The 17293-nt window shown below is 40.4% G+C and overlaps 1 protein-coding gene across 2 annotated transcripts in view; it reads right to left on the bottom strand.

Annotated features, from left to right (window-relative positions):
• The window catches only part of LOC106582349 (vesicle-trafficking protein SEC22a), a 41413-nt gene that overhangs the window by 10496 nt on the left and 13624 nt on the right, over positions 1-17293 (bottom strand). Inside the window, exons 2-3 of one of the 2 annotated variants that reach the window (XM_045704774.2) lie at positions 10057-10216; positions 9573-9790 (exon numbers count right to left, since the gene is read on the bottom strand). In XM_045704774.2, coding sequence (XP_045560730.1) covers positions 9573-9757 — 185 coding nt within the window. In that variant the 5' untranslated portion in view covers positions 9758-9790; positions 10057-10216. The remainder of the gene's footprint in view (positions 1-9572; positions 9791-10056; positions 10217-17293) is intronic. The other variant, XM_045704773.2, reaches the window with a different exon arrangement.

Raw genomic sequence — 17293 nt, 5'->3', positions numbered from 1 at the left:
TGTTGCATATACCCTGACTGCGTGCAATGAACGCAAAATGACAATTTCACCTGGTTGATATTGCCTGCTAACCTGGATTTCTTTTAGCTAAATATGCAGGTTAAAAAATATATACTTCTGTGTATTGATTTTAAGAAAGGCATTGATGTTTATGGTTAGGTACAGTCATGCAACGATTGTGCTTTTTTCGCAAATGCGCTTTTGTTAAATCATCCCCCGATTGGCGAAGTCGGCTGTCTTTGTTAGGAAGAAATAGTCTTCACAGTTCGCAACGAGCCAGGCGGCACAAACTGCTGCATATACCCTGACTCTGTTGCACAGTACGCAAGAGAATTGACACAATTTTCCCTAGTTTAACCTGTTAGGGCTAGGGGGCTGTATTGACACGGCTGGATAAAAAACGTACCCGATTTAATCTGGTTACTACTCCTGCCCAGTAACTAGAATATGCATATAATTATTGGCTTTGGATAGAAAACACCCTAAAGTTTCTAAAACTGTTTGAATGGTGTCTGTGAGTATAACAGAACTCCTATGGCAGGCCAAAACCTGAGAAGATTTCAAGCAGGAAGTGGCCTGTCTGAGAAGTAGTGTTTCATCTTGGCTCTTTTTATTGAAGACTCAGGATCTGTGCAATAACGTGACACTTCCTACGTCTTCCATAGGGTCTCAGAGCCCGGGAAAACGTTGAACGATATCGAGGCAGGCTCTGGCTGAAACACTTTAACGCTTTTGGCAAGTGGCCACTCAGAGTACTATGGGCTTAGGCGAGCGCCCGCTTCGACCGAATGCTTCGTTTTCCTTTGTTTATCTAAACGCAGATTCCCGGTCGGAATATTATCGCTTTTTTATGAGAAAAATGGCATAAAAATAGATTTTAAACAGCGGTTGACATGCTTCGAAGTACGGTAATGGAATATTTAGAATTCTTTTGTCACGAATTGCGCCATGCTCGTCACCCTTATTTAGCCTTTAGGATAGTGTCTAGAACGCACGAACAAAACGCCGCTGTTTGGATATAACGATGGATTATTTTGGACCAAACCAACATTTGTTATTGAAGTAGAAGTCCTGGGAGTGCATTCTGACGAAGACAACAAAGGTAAGAACATTTTTCTTATAGTAAATCTGACTTTTGATGAGTGCTAAACCTGCTGGGTGTCTAAATAGCGAGCCCTGTGATGCCGGGCTATCTACTGAGAATATTGCAAAATGTGCTTTCACCGAAAATCCATTTTAAAATCGGACATATCGAGTGCATAGAGGAGTTCTGTATCTATAATTCTTAAAATAATTGTTATGTTTTTTGTGAACGTTTATCGTGAGTAATTTAGTAAATTCACCGGCAGTGTTCGGTGGGAATGCTAGTCACATGCTAATGTAAAAAGCTGGTTTTTGATATAAATATGAACTTGATTGAACAAAACATGCATGTATTGTATAACATAATGTCCTAGGGTTGTCATCTGATGAAGATCAAAGGTTAGTGCTACATTTAGCTGTGGTTTGGGTTTATGTGACATTATATGCTAGCTTGAAAAATGGGTGTCTGATTATTTCTGGCTCGGTACACTGCTGACATAATCTAATGTTTTGCTTTCGTTGTAAAGCCTTTTTGAAATCGGACAGTGTGGTTAGATTAACGAGAGTCTTATCTTTAAAATGGTGTAAAATAGTCATATTTTAAATTTTTTTAAGTAATAGCATATCTAAGGATTTGAATAACGCGCCACAGGATTCAACTGGCTGTTGAGTAGGTGGGACGCACCTAGCCCATAGAGGTTAAAGAAATTCATGTTAGCAGGCAATATTACTAAATATGCAAGTTTAAAAATATATACCTGTGTATTGATTTTAAGAAAGGCATTGATGTTTATGGTTGGAGCAACGTGTACCTAAGCGATTATATGCAACGCAGGACAGGCTAGATAAACTAGTAATATCATCAACCATGTGTAGTTAACTAGTGATTATGATTGATAGATTTTTTTATAAGATACGTTTAATGCTAGCTAGCAACTTACCTTGGCTTCTTACTGCATTCGCATAAGAGGCAGGCACCTCGTGGAGTGCAATGTAAAGCAGGTGGTTAGAGCGTTGGACTAGTTAACCGTAAGGTTGCAAGATAGAATCCCTGAGCTGACAAGGTAAAAATCTGTCGTTCTGCCCCTGAACAAGGCAGTTAACCCACCGTTCCTAGGCCGTCATTGAAAATAAGAATGTGTTCTTAACTGACGTGCCTAGTTAAATAAAGATCAAAAAATAATAAATAAATGTATATAAAATGTAAGAAAATAAAAAAATTGGCCAAATCGGCATCCAAAAATACCAATTTCCGATTGTAATGAAAACTTGAAATCGGCCCGAATTAAATCGGCCATTACGATTAATCGGTCGACCTCTAGTCTCTATTGTCCATCTAACCACTCTGAAAATGCAAATGAAATTGAAAAATCACAAACACTTATCAAAACAGTATTGCGATTTTTTTAAATTTTTTAACTCACGGTAATGATCAATTAGAAGTTCACCAGCAGGTTGAAACATGGTTGTTGTGGATGTTGTTTCAAAGCCTAACTCAATGAAATGGACAGCACTTTAAAGTGATGACTCATTCAAAACATCCATATGCATATTAGAGCCTATACATACACAGGCTTATGAGCCCAAGTCTGCAAAACAAACAAAAAAACTATTACAATTCTGATTGTGTGAGGCCTCCCGAGTTGCGCAGTGGTCTAAGGCACTGCATCACAGTTGCTAGCTGTGCCACAAGAGATCCTGGTTCGAGTTCAGGCTCATGGGGGCGGCGCACAATTGGCCCAGCGTCGTCCGGGTTAGGGGAGGGTTTGGTCGGCAGGGATGTCCTTGTCCCATCGCGCTCTAGTGACTGTGGTGGGCCGGGCGCATAGTCACTGGTACGGTCGCCAGGTGTACGGTGTGCCAGGTGTTTCCTCCAACACATTGGTGCGGCTGGCTTCCGGGTTAAGCTGGCAGTGTCAAGAAGCAGTGCGGCTTGGTTAGGTCATGTTTCGGAGGACGCATGGCTCTCGATATTCGCCTCTCCTTACGGAAGTCGCAGCGATGAGACAAGACAATTGGATATCACGAAATTGGGGTAAAAAGTTATAATTATGATTGTGCCTACATGGCCTACTACATATTACACCTGGCAAAAAAAAAAAAAATGAACTGATTTAAGATGTCTTTGGTACATAATTGGTCTAGCCTATACTAAACAACTTAACACATTTTAGTAATAGGCTTTGAACATGGACTGTTATGCATACTGGATGGACTGGTTACCTTATGCTACACTCCAAAATGTCTATCCACGAGTCTGGGAGAGAACGTATAGCCATAGGCGATGCTGTTGGTTCATTGATTGTGCAGGGCGGTTACAGTTACCCTACAAATTAGTGAATTTATATTTGATTGGGAATAGTCTTAATAGAGCACTTTTAATATTTTCATAATTAAATTGGGTGACATTACCTTTAGCTAGAGAATATCTCACCATGCGTTTCCATCTCTTCCTCTATTACTTTCTCCAGCGTGCAGAGGGGCTGTCAACAGTTCAGTGAAATATGTCTCAGTGCAGATTTCACTTGAAATGAAGCATTGGGTAGCTGTAGGAACAGGGTTGGAGAGCCCATGGCATACAGAGTTTGGGTGGAATATCACCTGTTGCATGCAGGGTCTCGCTGCGCTCCTCAAACAGTGGTTGATGCGTGGAGTGAAATAAGTCTTCTTATATTTATCAGCTGCTCATATTAAGCACACGCTCCGCTATAAAAACAAACTAGTCTACCCGACATCATTGAAAAGCAGACCGGCGTGAAAACGAGCAGCCTCCATTCGCTATTCCAGTGTATACGGATGACATGTCTTTTTCCCCTTGCCCATTTAATAATGGGCCATTCTAAAATCAAAACTAATTTTACATTTTAGTAAAGACAAGACTAAATTGAGAATAGTCTGATGGGTGAAAATATGATCACTTGATGAGAGAACAGCTGTGCTGCCTGAGGCAAGGAACGTGAAAGCTTTTTTTTGCTACTTTCTCAAATCATCAACAGCCGATAGTTGCATCATGCAGCCCATATATATGTTTTGATTTCTAAGACATTCTAAGGTTTGTATAATTTACAACTAAAGTTGCCAAATAACTCTAAATCTAGCGTAGAGGACCTGTTTCAAAAGATCACTTTTACACTCAACATAGCCACTTCATATGCACACATTGGAATGGGAAAAATATCCTTTCTATTTTATACAGCCAAGTTCAATTATATTCTTCTTACTTTACAATAATGGCACGGGACTTAAAGCATATCTTGTCTGCTAAATGAACAAGCGTCCATGGAGCATAGCCAGAAAACATACAGTAGTCAAAGTCATGTTCTTCTGAAATACATTTTTATTCAAATCACGATTCTTTAGACCTGCCTACAAAAAAAATATATTTGTGATGTGTGTATTAAATTGATTTATAATACTGTTTTAAACGTAGCTGTAAGGATGATGCATGTGTGGAGGTCTTGAGATGCTAAACGTGTTTATGTCAATTACCGTGAGACCGGCAGAATTTGGAATGACAATAACCGGCTAATAAAATTGAATGACCGCCACAGCCCTAGACAGAGTGATAACACCATCACTCAAAGCAAAATTATACTATAAAGAACTGCTAGCAACTTTGGGTGGTGGTCATACCAAAGTCTATATATAAAAGCTATCTGGTAATAGCCCTTGCTACATTCCCAAGCAAGAACACATACAACAAAAAGTCGCTCACACAAAGGGGAGCTAACAAAGAGTCACTGATAACAACCAAAACAGAAAAGGTTGGGTTTTAGGAGGGGTTCTAAAAGACAATCCTGGGGGTGTCCACTGAAAGCGCACACTAAATTTGCCTAAGTAGAGGCAAAACAAAAGAAAAACCCACACCAAACTTAGAAAGCAAAAAGTTGAAGCAAAATAAAAATCAGACAAAGGATTGTCTAGAAATACAATTAAAAAAAAATGTGTAGAGCCATTTAAACCCTCTGTCTCGATCAAGATAACTAGTGCACCAGGCCAGCCACTTAAATACCCTTAAGGCCAGCACAGGTGAAACACCTTTCCACTAATGAGACGGCAACCAGCACAGGTGTAACACTTCCTGACTAATGAGGTGACACCAATCGGTGCGCCTTACGTGCTAACGAGCAATACATGCTAAAGACCAACCTCAAAACATAAATGGAAAAACCAAAGCCTGCAACATCTATATCCTAGATTTTTGTTGGACAAGTGTGCTCACATTCAACAGAAAATAACTTCCATTTCACAACATAAATGCGTCCAATATAAACATGGCGTCTACTCACGGCCAACAATTAAATATATATAGTTTGGACACCTACTCATTCCAGGGTTTTTCTTTATTTTGACTATTTTCTACATTGAAGTGTCAACTGTAGGGGCCCTCTCTTCCTTCAGCGGCCCTACAAACTTGCTCACCTTGGGGTTTTTAAAAGGAGAGGTCAACGCTGGTGATTTACCGAAATCAGGATCACCCATAAACGTTTCATTTAGATCGATCATGGTGGGGTCGCTGACATCCTCCACAACACTAGACTTTCACCCACCAACTTTCTTAGACATAGCATGTGTAACGGCACACGCTGGGAACACGCAAGGGTACTTTTTGATAACCCATCAGGTTCCTCTACTCTGGGTTTCTCACAAAAACGACAGGATTTGGCACAACCTTCCATCCAGCCAAATAATTTCCCAAAATGAACGAGACCCCCTTCACCGATAGGCTAGGCCTCACTCCAACAACAACGGAACCAGAAATAAGATCAGACTCAAGTTCCACATTATACAAAGGAACCTCGAGTTCCACATTATACAAAGGAACCTCCATGCCTTGTACTAACGCACTGTAACCAGTTGCTGAAATGTCAGACAAAGGCAAAACATCCTCCAAAATGAAGGACTGGGCTGCCCCCAGTGTCTTGCAGTATCTTCACCAGCTGCTTAAAAGCATTGCCACTCTGCAGAGACACAAACCTGTCTGAAATAAAGGGTTTATACACATCTGATCCAAAAAATGAAGAGATAAACAAATCCCAACCAGAGACTTAATGGGCTGGAGTGCCATCTCATTCTTCCATTTCAACTTAAGACAGAGACAGTAATGACAAACTGTTGGATACGAAAAACCAGTTCTGTCAATCTTTATCTTTGGGCTCTGTAAAAATGGACTGAAACCTTGCAGCAGGATGCGACTTCTCTGTATTGCTTTTTGCATGGGGATAACTACTGGGTGCTTTGTGAAGATACTTGTGTCTCAACAAACACATCTGCAAGAATTGCAGCTTTCTCAAGAGTGAGATCCTTGTGCTCATAAATTTAGAGGGGAAGGCAATTTAACTGCTCGAGAAGTAGGAGTGTCTTCAAATCCTCAAGGTCCTTGACCTCTTGAGAACCACAGCAGCGATCAAAAGACATGCTTGTTCCCCAGCGAACTCATCATGGCTTTGTGATTGTGTCTTTTGTAATTTACGGAACTATTGTCAGTATGCCTCTGGGACCAACTCGTAAGCCCGAAGTATAGCAGCTATACCAGTGTCAATATGAACTCTAGTCGGGAAATAAAGCAGCGTACACTTTGAGCCTTTCCCACAAGGACATATTGAGGAGCAGTGACCAAATATCTCAGCCATTTTAGGCATGTGGGAATCCCCTCAAACAAAGTAAAACCTACATCCACCTCTTTTCATTAAAAGGCAGTACAACCAGCTGTTCCGACCAAGATCAAACTGTTGAGAGCAAGACGGCCAGACTGGATTCGGAGTGCTTCCAGCTCTTTCAATCGAATGGCATGCACACGTTCTTATTGTTCTAGTCTGGCTGCACATTCTTGTCGTTTGGCTGCACGCTCATCTTGTCTTTCCCTGTGCTCTAACTCATTTATGTTCCTCCAATCTATCCCCACGTTTGCTTTCCTTTTCCTTGTGCTCAAGCTCTAATTTCTGTTCCTCCAATTTCACCTTAATTTCTAACTCCCTCAGCTGCACGTCTACGGGATGTACTCTACCACCCAGTACATCAACCTCTCCAGAAGGATTTCCTCCTCCACCAAAGCCGTACCGATCAAAGGACTACTGCTTTTGGATTGCCAGATACCAGTTTGATATAATGCTTTACAATATCGAGCAGATTAGCCTTCATAAATGTATCTAGCATCTCCCATGTAGGGTTTATTACAAATGCTTTCAACTTAGAGTCCATGGCCCTTTTTAAATTTTTATTAGCCTGTGTGTTTATACAACTTTCAAAATGATTCCACCAATCTTATAAGGGATGTCAGTGACAAACTACCACAAAAGTGTATTTTGAACACTCAAATATCTGGGCACAGCAGAGCTTCAGAGTAGGTGACTAGAGTGACTTCCATACTCATGGGAAACAATATCCCGGACGAGACCCAACTTTGTTACATTCCCCAGGAAACCTCCCCTCCCCCCCAAAAAACTGTTACTCAAACTAAAGAAGGAACTGACAACCAAAACCGGTGTGGTTTAAGAAAGGGTTCTAAAAGACACTCATAGGGCTGTCCACTGAAAGTTACATAACAACAACAACAACTGGGACCTAAAAGATAGCCACAAAAATTTGCCTAAGAAGCAAACCAAAAGAAAAACCCACCAAACTTAAAGACAGGAAACATTCCAAAAATGTGAAGCAAAACAAAATCAGATAAAGGATTGATTGTTAGAAATAAAAATAGGGATAGCCAATTAAAGGTGTTAACCCCCGGCATCTATCAAGACAACTAGAGTACTGGGCCAGCCACTCATAAATAGCACCAAGGCCAGCACAGGTGAAACACCTTACCACTAATGAGATGGCAACCAGCACAGGTGTAACACATACTGACTAACGAGGTCACCAATCGGTGCATTCTATGCGCCAACAAGCTATACTTACACAAGTCCAACCTCACATAAATGGAAAAACCAAACCCTGTAACACCCTTGTCATGACGTTGGCCTGTGGGTAAGGTTTATGACCCCCCCCCCCCTCCCCCCATAAATACATTTCTCCCTTCCCCTCTCTGAATCTACTGAAGGACTTGAATAGCCTGTGTTAAATAGAGAGTCTGGGAACATCAAACAAATGGGGAAAGGTACCACATATTTAGTTAATAAAACCAGTTGGAAATATGCTTGATAACGTAATGAGTATGGATTTCATTTCAGTTGTCATCTGAGACATTATGATTGATGACAGGACGACAAACTGTACCTGGGAAAGTATCCACCCTCTAGTTATCAGAGTCACATGGAATTGTTATGCAATTGAAATGTTTGATATTGAAAATGTTTGTTAGGAGATGAAATGTAATTTTAGCTTCCAAACGAGAGAATTGGGTTTTCATAAGGAAAGTGCCCTGCTCGATCAGTGGCCCAACCCTGTGAAGAGACAGCGGTTATAAACGATGAAACACCTCCCTCCCCCTCTCCACTATATAATCCTTTGACGAAAAGATAACCACGTTGGTTCCAGTACGTGAGGTCTGCAGCCTCTATGTTAGAAGGACACACATGTCAAGAACAGAACTAAGCCAACCTCGGCGTGAGCTTTGGTGGCGAATGGTATGAACTTTGAGCTTATTCACTACAGAAGTGCTACTTCCTAGCCGTTGAGTTAGCAGCGGCCGCTGCTTACGTGGGCTAGGAAAGGACGGACGACGGATCCAGTCTAACAACCAGACGAAGATACCACCACGTATCCAATCGACCACCATTGACATTCTTCCGAAATCAGGGAGATCTGTTGGCCAACCCGGCCAGCATCTACGACCAATCTACCAAAGCGCAGCTCAGAGTAAATATTTATTGCATTTTCCTTTTCCAAATGGGCGGTAATTTACGATAGCATAGCTGCTGTTTCTCTGTTCCTAAATCTTCCCGCTCTTTCATTCAAGCCCAACCCCCTTTCCTTTGTGTAACCAGCCGTCATATCTGTTCCGTCTACCGGGACGTTTTCTGTATGACATCATTGTATTCTGTGTATTTGTAATTCTGTGTGATTAGTTAGGTATTTAGTAAATAAATAATTAAACCCAATTTTGTATTGCTGATTCAACTTGTTAGCCAGGGTTCGTGAAGATAGCCAAGAACTTACAACTTTCATTATGAGACTGAAAATAAAACAAGGGTTAATATTGACTGCTATCGATGTAAAATATTACAAAGTATTTTAAGAGTTTATTCGGAAGATAACGGCTCTATAAACGTTCTTCCGTGGTGCCCCGACTTTCTAGTTAATTACATTTACATGATTAGCTTAATCAGGTAATATTAATTACAGAGAAATCATTTTATAAGTTAGCATGTCATATCACTTAATACGGCATAGCCAAAGACACGACACCCTTTATGATTATGATTCAGTTGAATTATACTTAAGATAGCACAATGACTGGAAGTCTATGGGTAACGCTAGTTAGCAATTGGCCTAGCACTAGTTAGCAACTTCCTGAAGTATCCCATTAAGTGTGACTTGCAACTTACTTGATATTGTACTGTCCAGCCTTCAGAGTGCACCGGTCAGGGAACTGGCTGAGTTTCTTGGACAGTGCTTTGACTTGCTTCTTGGTTTCCTGAAGGCCTTTGTCCTGCTCGTAGTCTGTGGAGGCAGACAGGGGTAGACCGTCCACCACCCGCACCACAGAGGCAAACAAGACCATTGACATCATACAGCTGGCTAGCTCTACACACTCACTGGACACCTAAAAAAAAAAGGAAAAAAAAATAAAATACAAATAATAAAAAAAAGAGGGAAAAATTGAACATGTTCATAGAGCATGATTGTGAATTCATTAGCATTCTGATAAAATAGGCCTAGTTTCACAGAATTGCCAGCATATCAATATTACCATAGCTATATCTAATTTACATTATTTTGGGTAGCCTTGTGTAACACTAGAATAGATCATAATAAATGGGACAACTGAAGTTAGTGCGGGACTAATCTCTGTCTGCCACGGTTCGGTACCTTGGATAGCAGTTTTTCAAAGTGCTAATAGCTTGACCTTGATCATGAATCTCAGTTCCATTACACATCAGTCATTGGAAGAAGGCGTCTTCTGTACGGGGGAGTTTTGTTAAAACCCTTGTGTGTTGTTCGGGTCTGTGGGACCCATTTTCAATGTTTACTAAAAGAAAAATGATACAATGAATAACCTGAGACTCATTGGCCTTGGCTCATTTTCTGTGAAGAACATGCAAAATAACACCCCCTTACATATTCATATTACATGTGTGGTGTTCGGGTCCAGTGGACCCGAGGGTAATAAAAGTGTGTATGTAGGTGAAAACAAGTAAAAATTAAACAAAGGTTTGCTGTGTGCCTTGACACTGTCTTCTTCCTCCCTGGGCCTGCTGTTCCAACATAGCACCAAGAACCTGTCTCCCGCTTTTCTCGCACTCTTTACCCTTTGTAGTGTGTGGAACTACACAATGTCTTGATGGGAACCTGCACAATGTTATTACAATATGTTGTAAAAAATAAAATAAAAATGCAGTATTTTCCCACACTAACCCAGCCAGGTGCAAATTGAGAGAGGGACACAAAACAGCTTGGCATGTGTGGCTCCTTAAAACCTCTAGGCTTGGTGGGACGTTAGCGTCCCACCTGACTAACATCCAGTGAAATTGCAGTGCGCAAAAATTCTAAATACACCATTCGTAATATTAAACATTCTTGTAAATATATGCATCTTACATACATGAAGGACACTTTTTGGCATTTGCTGTATGATCGATGAGAAACTCCATATTGCAAATGTACGGTCCCTTAGACGTCCGTGAATGTTTGTAAAATTCGCGGACAGCGGCGGGCCGTGCACCGGGGCCAGATCTTCCGGGAAGTCATCGAACGAAGTCTCTCGGACATTCGGGATTCCATTGTATAAAATGTTCACATTTTGGTAATTTTTCCGCTGTCCCAGTAAATTCCAGCAGATGGTGAATGGAATCTTATTGCAAATGTACAAAACATCAATCACGACATGGCCATTTCTCCTAAACGGAAAAGACTTCGAAGACGAAACTTAGTGAGCATAGGTTTGGCATAATGGGTAGTTAGCCCCGAACAAGATGGCGTCGAGGCCTCAACTCTTTTTGAGTTAAGGCCATTTTTATGAGATTAAAGGTCAAAAACTAAAATAGAGCACTAATTTGACCGCTTCACGTCAAAGTACATGAACCTACGGTGTCAGGAAAAAAAAGAACCAGACATTTATCTATCGTAATTTAAGAGAAATCGTACAATTAGTGATGTTAAAAAAAAAAGTTTTCCCAAAAGTTAGATCCAGTTGCAGCGTGTTCAGACAAATCCGCTAAGGCAGGTTTCAGAGCTCTGCGAGATATGTGATTTTCTGAAATAACACATTCATTCAACCCTCTGTAAATAAGTCAGTTCTTAACCTCTTGACGGTCGCCTAGGATAGGGGGCGCCACAGCGCATTTTGAAAAAAAATTGTGCCCATTTTAAACGGCCTACTACTCAAACTCAGAAGCTAGGATATGCATATAATTAATACTTGTGGATAGAAAACACCCTAAAGTTCCTAAAACTGTTTGAATGGTGTCTGTGAGTATAACAGAACTCATATGGCAGTCAAAACCCCGACACAGATGGAAACAGGAAGTGGAATTCTGAATTGCGAACTCAACTTCATCACGTTGCCTATTAATTACACCGTGAGCTATGGTTCATTGAGCACTTCCTATTGCTTCCACTAGATGTCCCCAGTCTTTACAAAGTGAATGAGACGCTGTGGAACGTGGTCACACGGAGAGGGCCATCACCATTATGACGCCGGCGCCCCTGGTTACCCTCCCCTTTCGAAACGTTTTGAAACAATGCAATCGTCCCCCTCGAATCTTATTGGCTCTCGTTGAAAAACGCCTTGAAGATTTATGTTATACAACGTTTGAACGAACCTAAATGGGAAAAAAAAGCATTTTCTCGAAATGGCTGTGCCGCGTCCGACGGAGCATTTGGATCAGCCTTCAGACGCGCTAACAAGAACAAGCTCTTGGAACATAAGAGTAATTTTTTTCGAACGAAAATACATTTGTTGTGGACCTGGGATTCCTGGAAGTGCTTTCTGATGAAGACAACCAAAGGTAAGGGATTATTGACAATAGTATACAAGACTAGATGTGATATGCGATTGTTCCAAGATGGCGCTGACCTGTAACGTTAGCCTATTTTTCAGAGTATCGCATCCCCTTTCATCGCAAAGTATGATTACCCAGTAAAGTTAATTTTAAATCTGGCATTACATGTGCTTTCAAGAGATATTCATCTATAAATCTTAGAATGACAATATTACATTTTAAAAATGTTTTCGAATAGTAATTTAGTAAATTGTAGCTCTGTTTCATCGGATGCATTTGAGGGAAAATAGTTAGTCAACGTTACGCACCGACGTAAAATGCTGTTTTTATATATAAATATCAACTTTATCGAACAAAAGAATGCATGTATTGTGTAACATGATGTCCTAGGAGTGTCATCTGATGAAGTTTGTAAAAGGTTAGTGCTGCATTTAGCTGTTTTTTGGTTATTTGTGATGCATGTGGTTGGTCGGAAAAAGGCTATGTGGCTACTTTTACGATATACTCTAACATAATCTAATGTTTTGCTTTTGCTGTAAAGCCTTTTTGAAATCGGACAACGTGGTTCGATTCAGGAGAGGTGCATCTATAAAACAATATAATTTGAAAATACATTTTTAAAAAAAATATTACATTTTGTTATGCTAATGGCGATATGATTTTTCGCTGGATGTCCGAGGCCGCACAGGGGTTAATGTAAAGACTTAACTCAATATTCTATAAGAGCCTACCCCAATGAGGATATGTGTTCACTTTCAGCTTCCTGTGTCAATGGTGAAGTGCCTTAAATTGGGGCCATAGGGGCTGTTTCTTAGGGTTAAAAAGGTCAGACCTTTCCAAAACTTAATGTGTGATTAGGCAACCCTCCTGAACTGTAAATCAGTCATTTCTCCCAACAGATGTCAAAGAAAAAAATAAAACACACACACAAAGGATGGAGTGAGACAGTGCGGGGCTTGAAGACACACCAAGCCCGCAATGGCATTACCATAATCTCTAGGCTGGGCCGAGTTCAACGAGATACCCCGCTTGACCGTAGCTCGCGCAGTCCGAGCGCAGCGACCGTGAAAAAAAGTAGGCCCATAATGAAGCCTGGACCTAAATTTCAAGTGCTTTTGGGTGACAGCGAGAGAACCGTTAGGGTTAGAAGCACAATTCGACCTCAGGAACGTTCCTGAGGTCCTCCCGATCTGTGCAAGCCTAACCTTGACCGTGTGGCATTAACCCTTAACAGTGAAAAGAAGGTGTTTACATCAAACAGTTTGCAATGACTTCTCTCCCCATAGGAATACATTGCCTCTTCCCCGTAATTCAACATGAAGCCTATGTGGGTTATGACTGCCTTATGAACCTGTCTCCGATGACAATTCATCAGGCCACTATGAGGTCTGCCTGTGTTGATTCTAAGCTTCCTGGAGCAACCAGAAGGTTAAATTCACCCTAAAGGTGTTTTGATGTACCAAACCTGCAGTTTGAAATAAAATATATAATAATCACTGCATTCAACCCTGTGTAAATCAGTCAGTTCTTAACGTAGACTTTAAACTCAGAATTCTGTAAAAGCCCAATGAGGATGTGTTTACATTAAGCTTCCTGTGCCAACCGGAAGTGCCTTTAATTGGGGTCAAAGGGGCTCTTTCGAAGGGTTAAAAAAGTCACATCTTTCCAAAACTTCAAATATGTGATTAGGCAACCCACATGAACTGTAAATCAGTCATTAATCCCATCAGATTTCCAAGGAAAGCTCACACACAAAACACAGCAAGGACGGAGTGACAGTGTGGGGCTTAGAGACACAGAGCCTGCAATAGTTACCTTTGTTCGAACTGTCAAAGAACCGTCAGACCTAGAGTTCTGAAACTTTAGAAACCTGTTCTAGAGCTCAAGTCGATAGTGCACGGTGAGTTATGTGGCTCTAGAAGGTTCTCAGACTGAGAAACAGCCTCGTACATTTGCAATAACTTCAATTCATTATGGCCATCACAAAAATGACAACATTTAGAAAAGTCCCAGAGTCGCAAGACTAGGTGCATTGAAACCGCCTCGGCCCATAGACGGACCCTAACGTTTCTGTCTGATAGCTCATTCAAGGACCCCGTAGTAACGCCCGGAAAAATTTGGATTTTCAGCTCCAATTAAGGTCACTGCTTGGGCTCAAATTGACCTATCGAGCCAAAACTTGGAATTCGGGGTCGCCTCAGCTAGGCCTACACAATGTCAGAACTGGACCCGCAACTAGAACGTAACTACGTGTTTTATGTTTTTATTATGGTTTAAACAGAAGGCACTGTGAATTTTGGGCCTGCTCTGAAATATGTGATAGTTGGCTTCTAAACGAGTTGGAAAAAGTGGGTGTGGTGTCAGTTTAGTGTCAGAATGATAGCTAATTGATTGATGGACGGTGACTTGCTGGCTGACTTTTGTCCATTTGTAATATGTTTAACCTGATATGATAGGGGGCAGCATTTTCACGACCGGATAAAAAAAAAAAACGTACCCAATTTAAACTGGTTACTACTCTTGCCCAGAAACGAGAATATGCATATCATTAGTAGATGTGGATAGAAAACACTAAAGTTTCTAAAACTGTTTGAAATGGTGTCTGTGTATAACAGAACTCATATGGCAGGCAAAAACCTGAGAAAATTCCAAGCAGGAAGTGGAAAGTCTGAGAATTGCGCGTTCACACGAGCACGCAGTTTTTTCTTGTCCTCCTTGAATGAATACACTATTGTCGGGTTGGAATATTAGCGCAATTTTACATAAAAAATACCATGTAAATTGACTTTAAAACAGCGTTTGACATGCTTCTAAGTACGGTAAAGGAACTTTGACTTTTTGTGTCTCGAATTGCGCTCGCGCATTACCCTTTGGATAGTTACCTGAACGCACAAACAAAACGGAGGTATTTGGACATAACTATGGATTATTTCGAACAAAAACAACATTTCTTGTGGAAGTAGCAATCCTGGGAGTGCATTCTGACGAAGATCAGCAAAGGTAATACAATATTTCTAATACTAATTCTGAGTTTAGGTTGCCTCGAACTTGGCGGGTGTCTGAATAGCCGTGATGGCGAGCTATGTACTCAGAATATTGAAAAATGTGCTTTCGCTGAAAAGCTATTTTAAAATCTGTCACAGTGATTGCTTAAAGGAGTTCTGTATTTATAATTCTTAAAATAATTATGTATTTTGTCAACGTTTATGATAAGTATTTTTGTAAATTCACCGGAAGTTTTTGGTGGGAATACATTTTCTGAACATCACGCGCCAATGTAAAAAGCTGTTTTTGGATATAAATATGAACTTGATTGAACAAAACATACATGTATTGTATAACATAACGTCCTAGGAGTGTCATCTGAGGAAGATCAAAGGTTAGTGCTTCATTTAGCTGTGTTTTGGGTTTTATTGACATATATGCTTGCTTGGAAAATGGCTGTGTGGTTATTTTGGTCTATGTACTCTCCTAACATAATCTAATGTTTTGCTTTCACTGTAAAGCCTTTTTGAAAATCGGACAACGTGGTTGGATTCAGGAGAGGTTTATCTTTCAAATAGTGTAAAATAGTCGTATGTGTGAAAAATTTAAATTATTGGATGAGGTTTTTGTATTTCGCACCATGCGATCCCATTGGCTGTTGGCTAGGGGTTCCGCTAGCGGAACGCCTAGATGTAAGAGGTTAAACAAACAGTGATAGACCATCACCAAATTGACATTCTGAAATCAACACCAACGAGCGATGGAGAGGAACCAGAATCACTGCCCGGCCATCCTGAGTTCATCGGGCCAGTCAATTTCGCATTCCTGCAGTATTTTTGAGCATGTCAAATTCGTGATGGTAAATGCCCATTGAAAGATATTGCAAATGGACCGCCGTGTGCCTGGAACAGGTTACCAGGAGACCTTTTTTAAAAAATGGCTTTTAATGCCTTTAGGGAGGTGCAAGAGGTCCACGGTTGGGTAGGGAGCACCCCCCACCCGTGCCCATCCAATAGGGGGTGCCCCTGGAGATTTTTGAAGTTTATAAAATAAAATAAAAATCATAAAAGAAAACTTACTCCCTCATCATTCATGACAAATAGACCATCTAGGTTGATTCATGGCTTAACATAGTGCTATATATATATATATCATTTGGGCAGTATAAATGCCATTTGGACATGGTTCACTGACTTTTGGGTTTGGAAACTGACTTCCTATGATCGTACATGGCAAACGGACATAACATCCTGATTTAGCACTTTCAATACTTTCACATTGCATTTGGCAATGGTTCACTGACTTTTGACTTCCTATGAAATCATATTGCAAATGGACAAAAAAAAAAGTTGTAATTTTTTTTTACAAAAGCATGTTCATACAGATTTTATACATGTATAATTGACAAAACTTTTTTGAAATAATAAAAAAAAATATATATAAAAATAGCAAGAATTTCAGAAAACGGTCCAGAAGGCACTAATTAAGGGGGTGATAAGTTTTTGAAAAAAAAAAAAAAAATTCTAAATTTGACCCTTGGGTCTTGATGTGCATTTGCAATATGAAAATTTACAGTGGAGCGTGCTCGCCATCTATTGGATTTTTTCTGTGTTACACATTGGCATTTGCAATATGTTTTGAATGAAACATCACGAAAGTCAGAAATAGCAATAAAATAATCAATTACCTTTGAAGATCTTCTTTTGGCAATGCAAAAAGGTCCAACCTTCACAATAAATGGTCGTTTTGTTTGATGAAATCCATTTTTATAGCCTAACACGAAGCATTTTGTAAACGGCTTGTGTCATGAATTCCGTCTCCTTCAACTTCCGACGAAACAGTCGATGTAATTACTCACACTAAACGTACATTTATCTAGTCATGGTTGGTTTCATTGCAATCCTCTGTTTGTTAGTAACACAACCATACATGATGGTTCTTTTTGCGGGACGTATTGACCGAAAGGAACTGATTTGAACACACCAAACAATGACCACATTGCGCGCCAATGATATGACCAGTGCTTTGTTGATTGACTATTTCGGCCCAATGACCACTGATCGTCTTGAAATCTAGCTTGGTAGATAGCCAATGAGCTGAGGTAAACTGCAATATCTAAT

This window comes from Salmo salar, chromosome 21 (assembly GCF_965601325.2).
Source record: "Salmo salar chromosome 21, fSalSal1, whole genome shotgun sequence".
NCBI lineage: Eukaryota > Metazoa > Chordata > Actinopteri > Salmoniformes > Salmonidae > Salmo > Salmo salar.
Note: the sequence above shows the minus strand (reverse complement) of the source record. Positions and strands in the feature narration are given on the sequence as shown.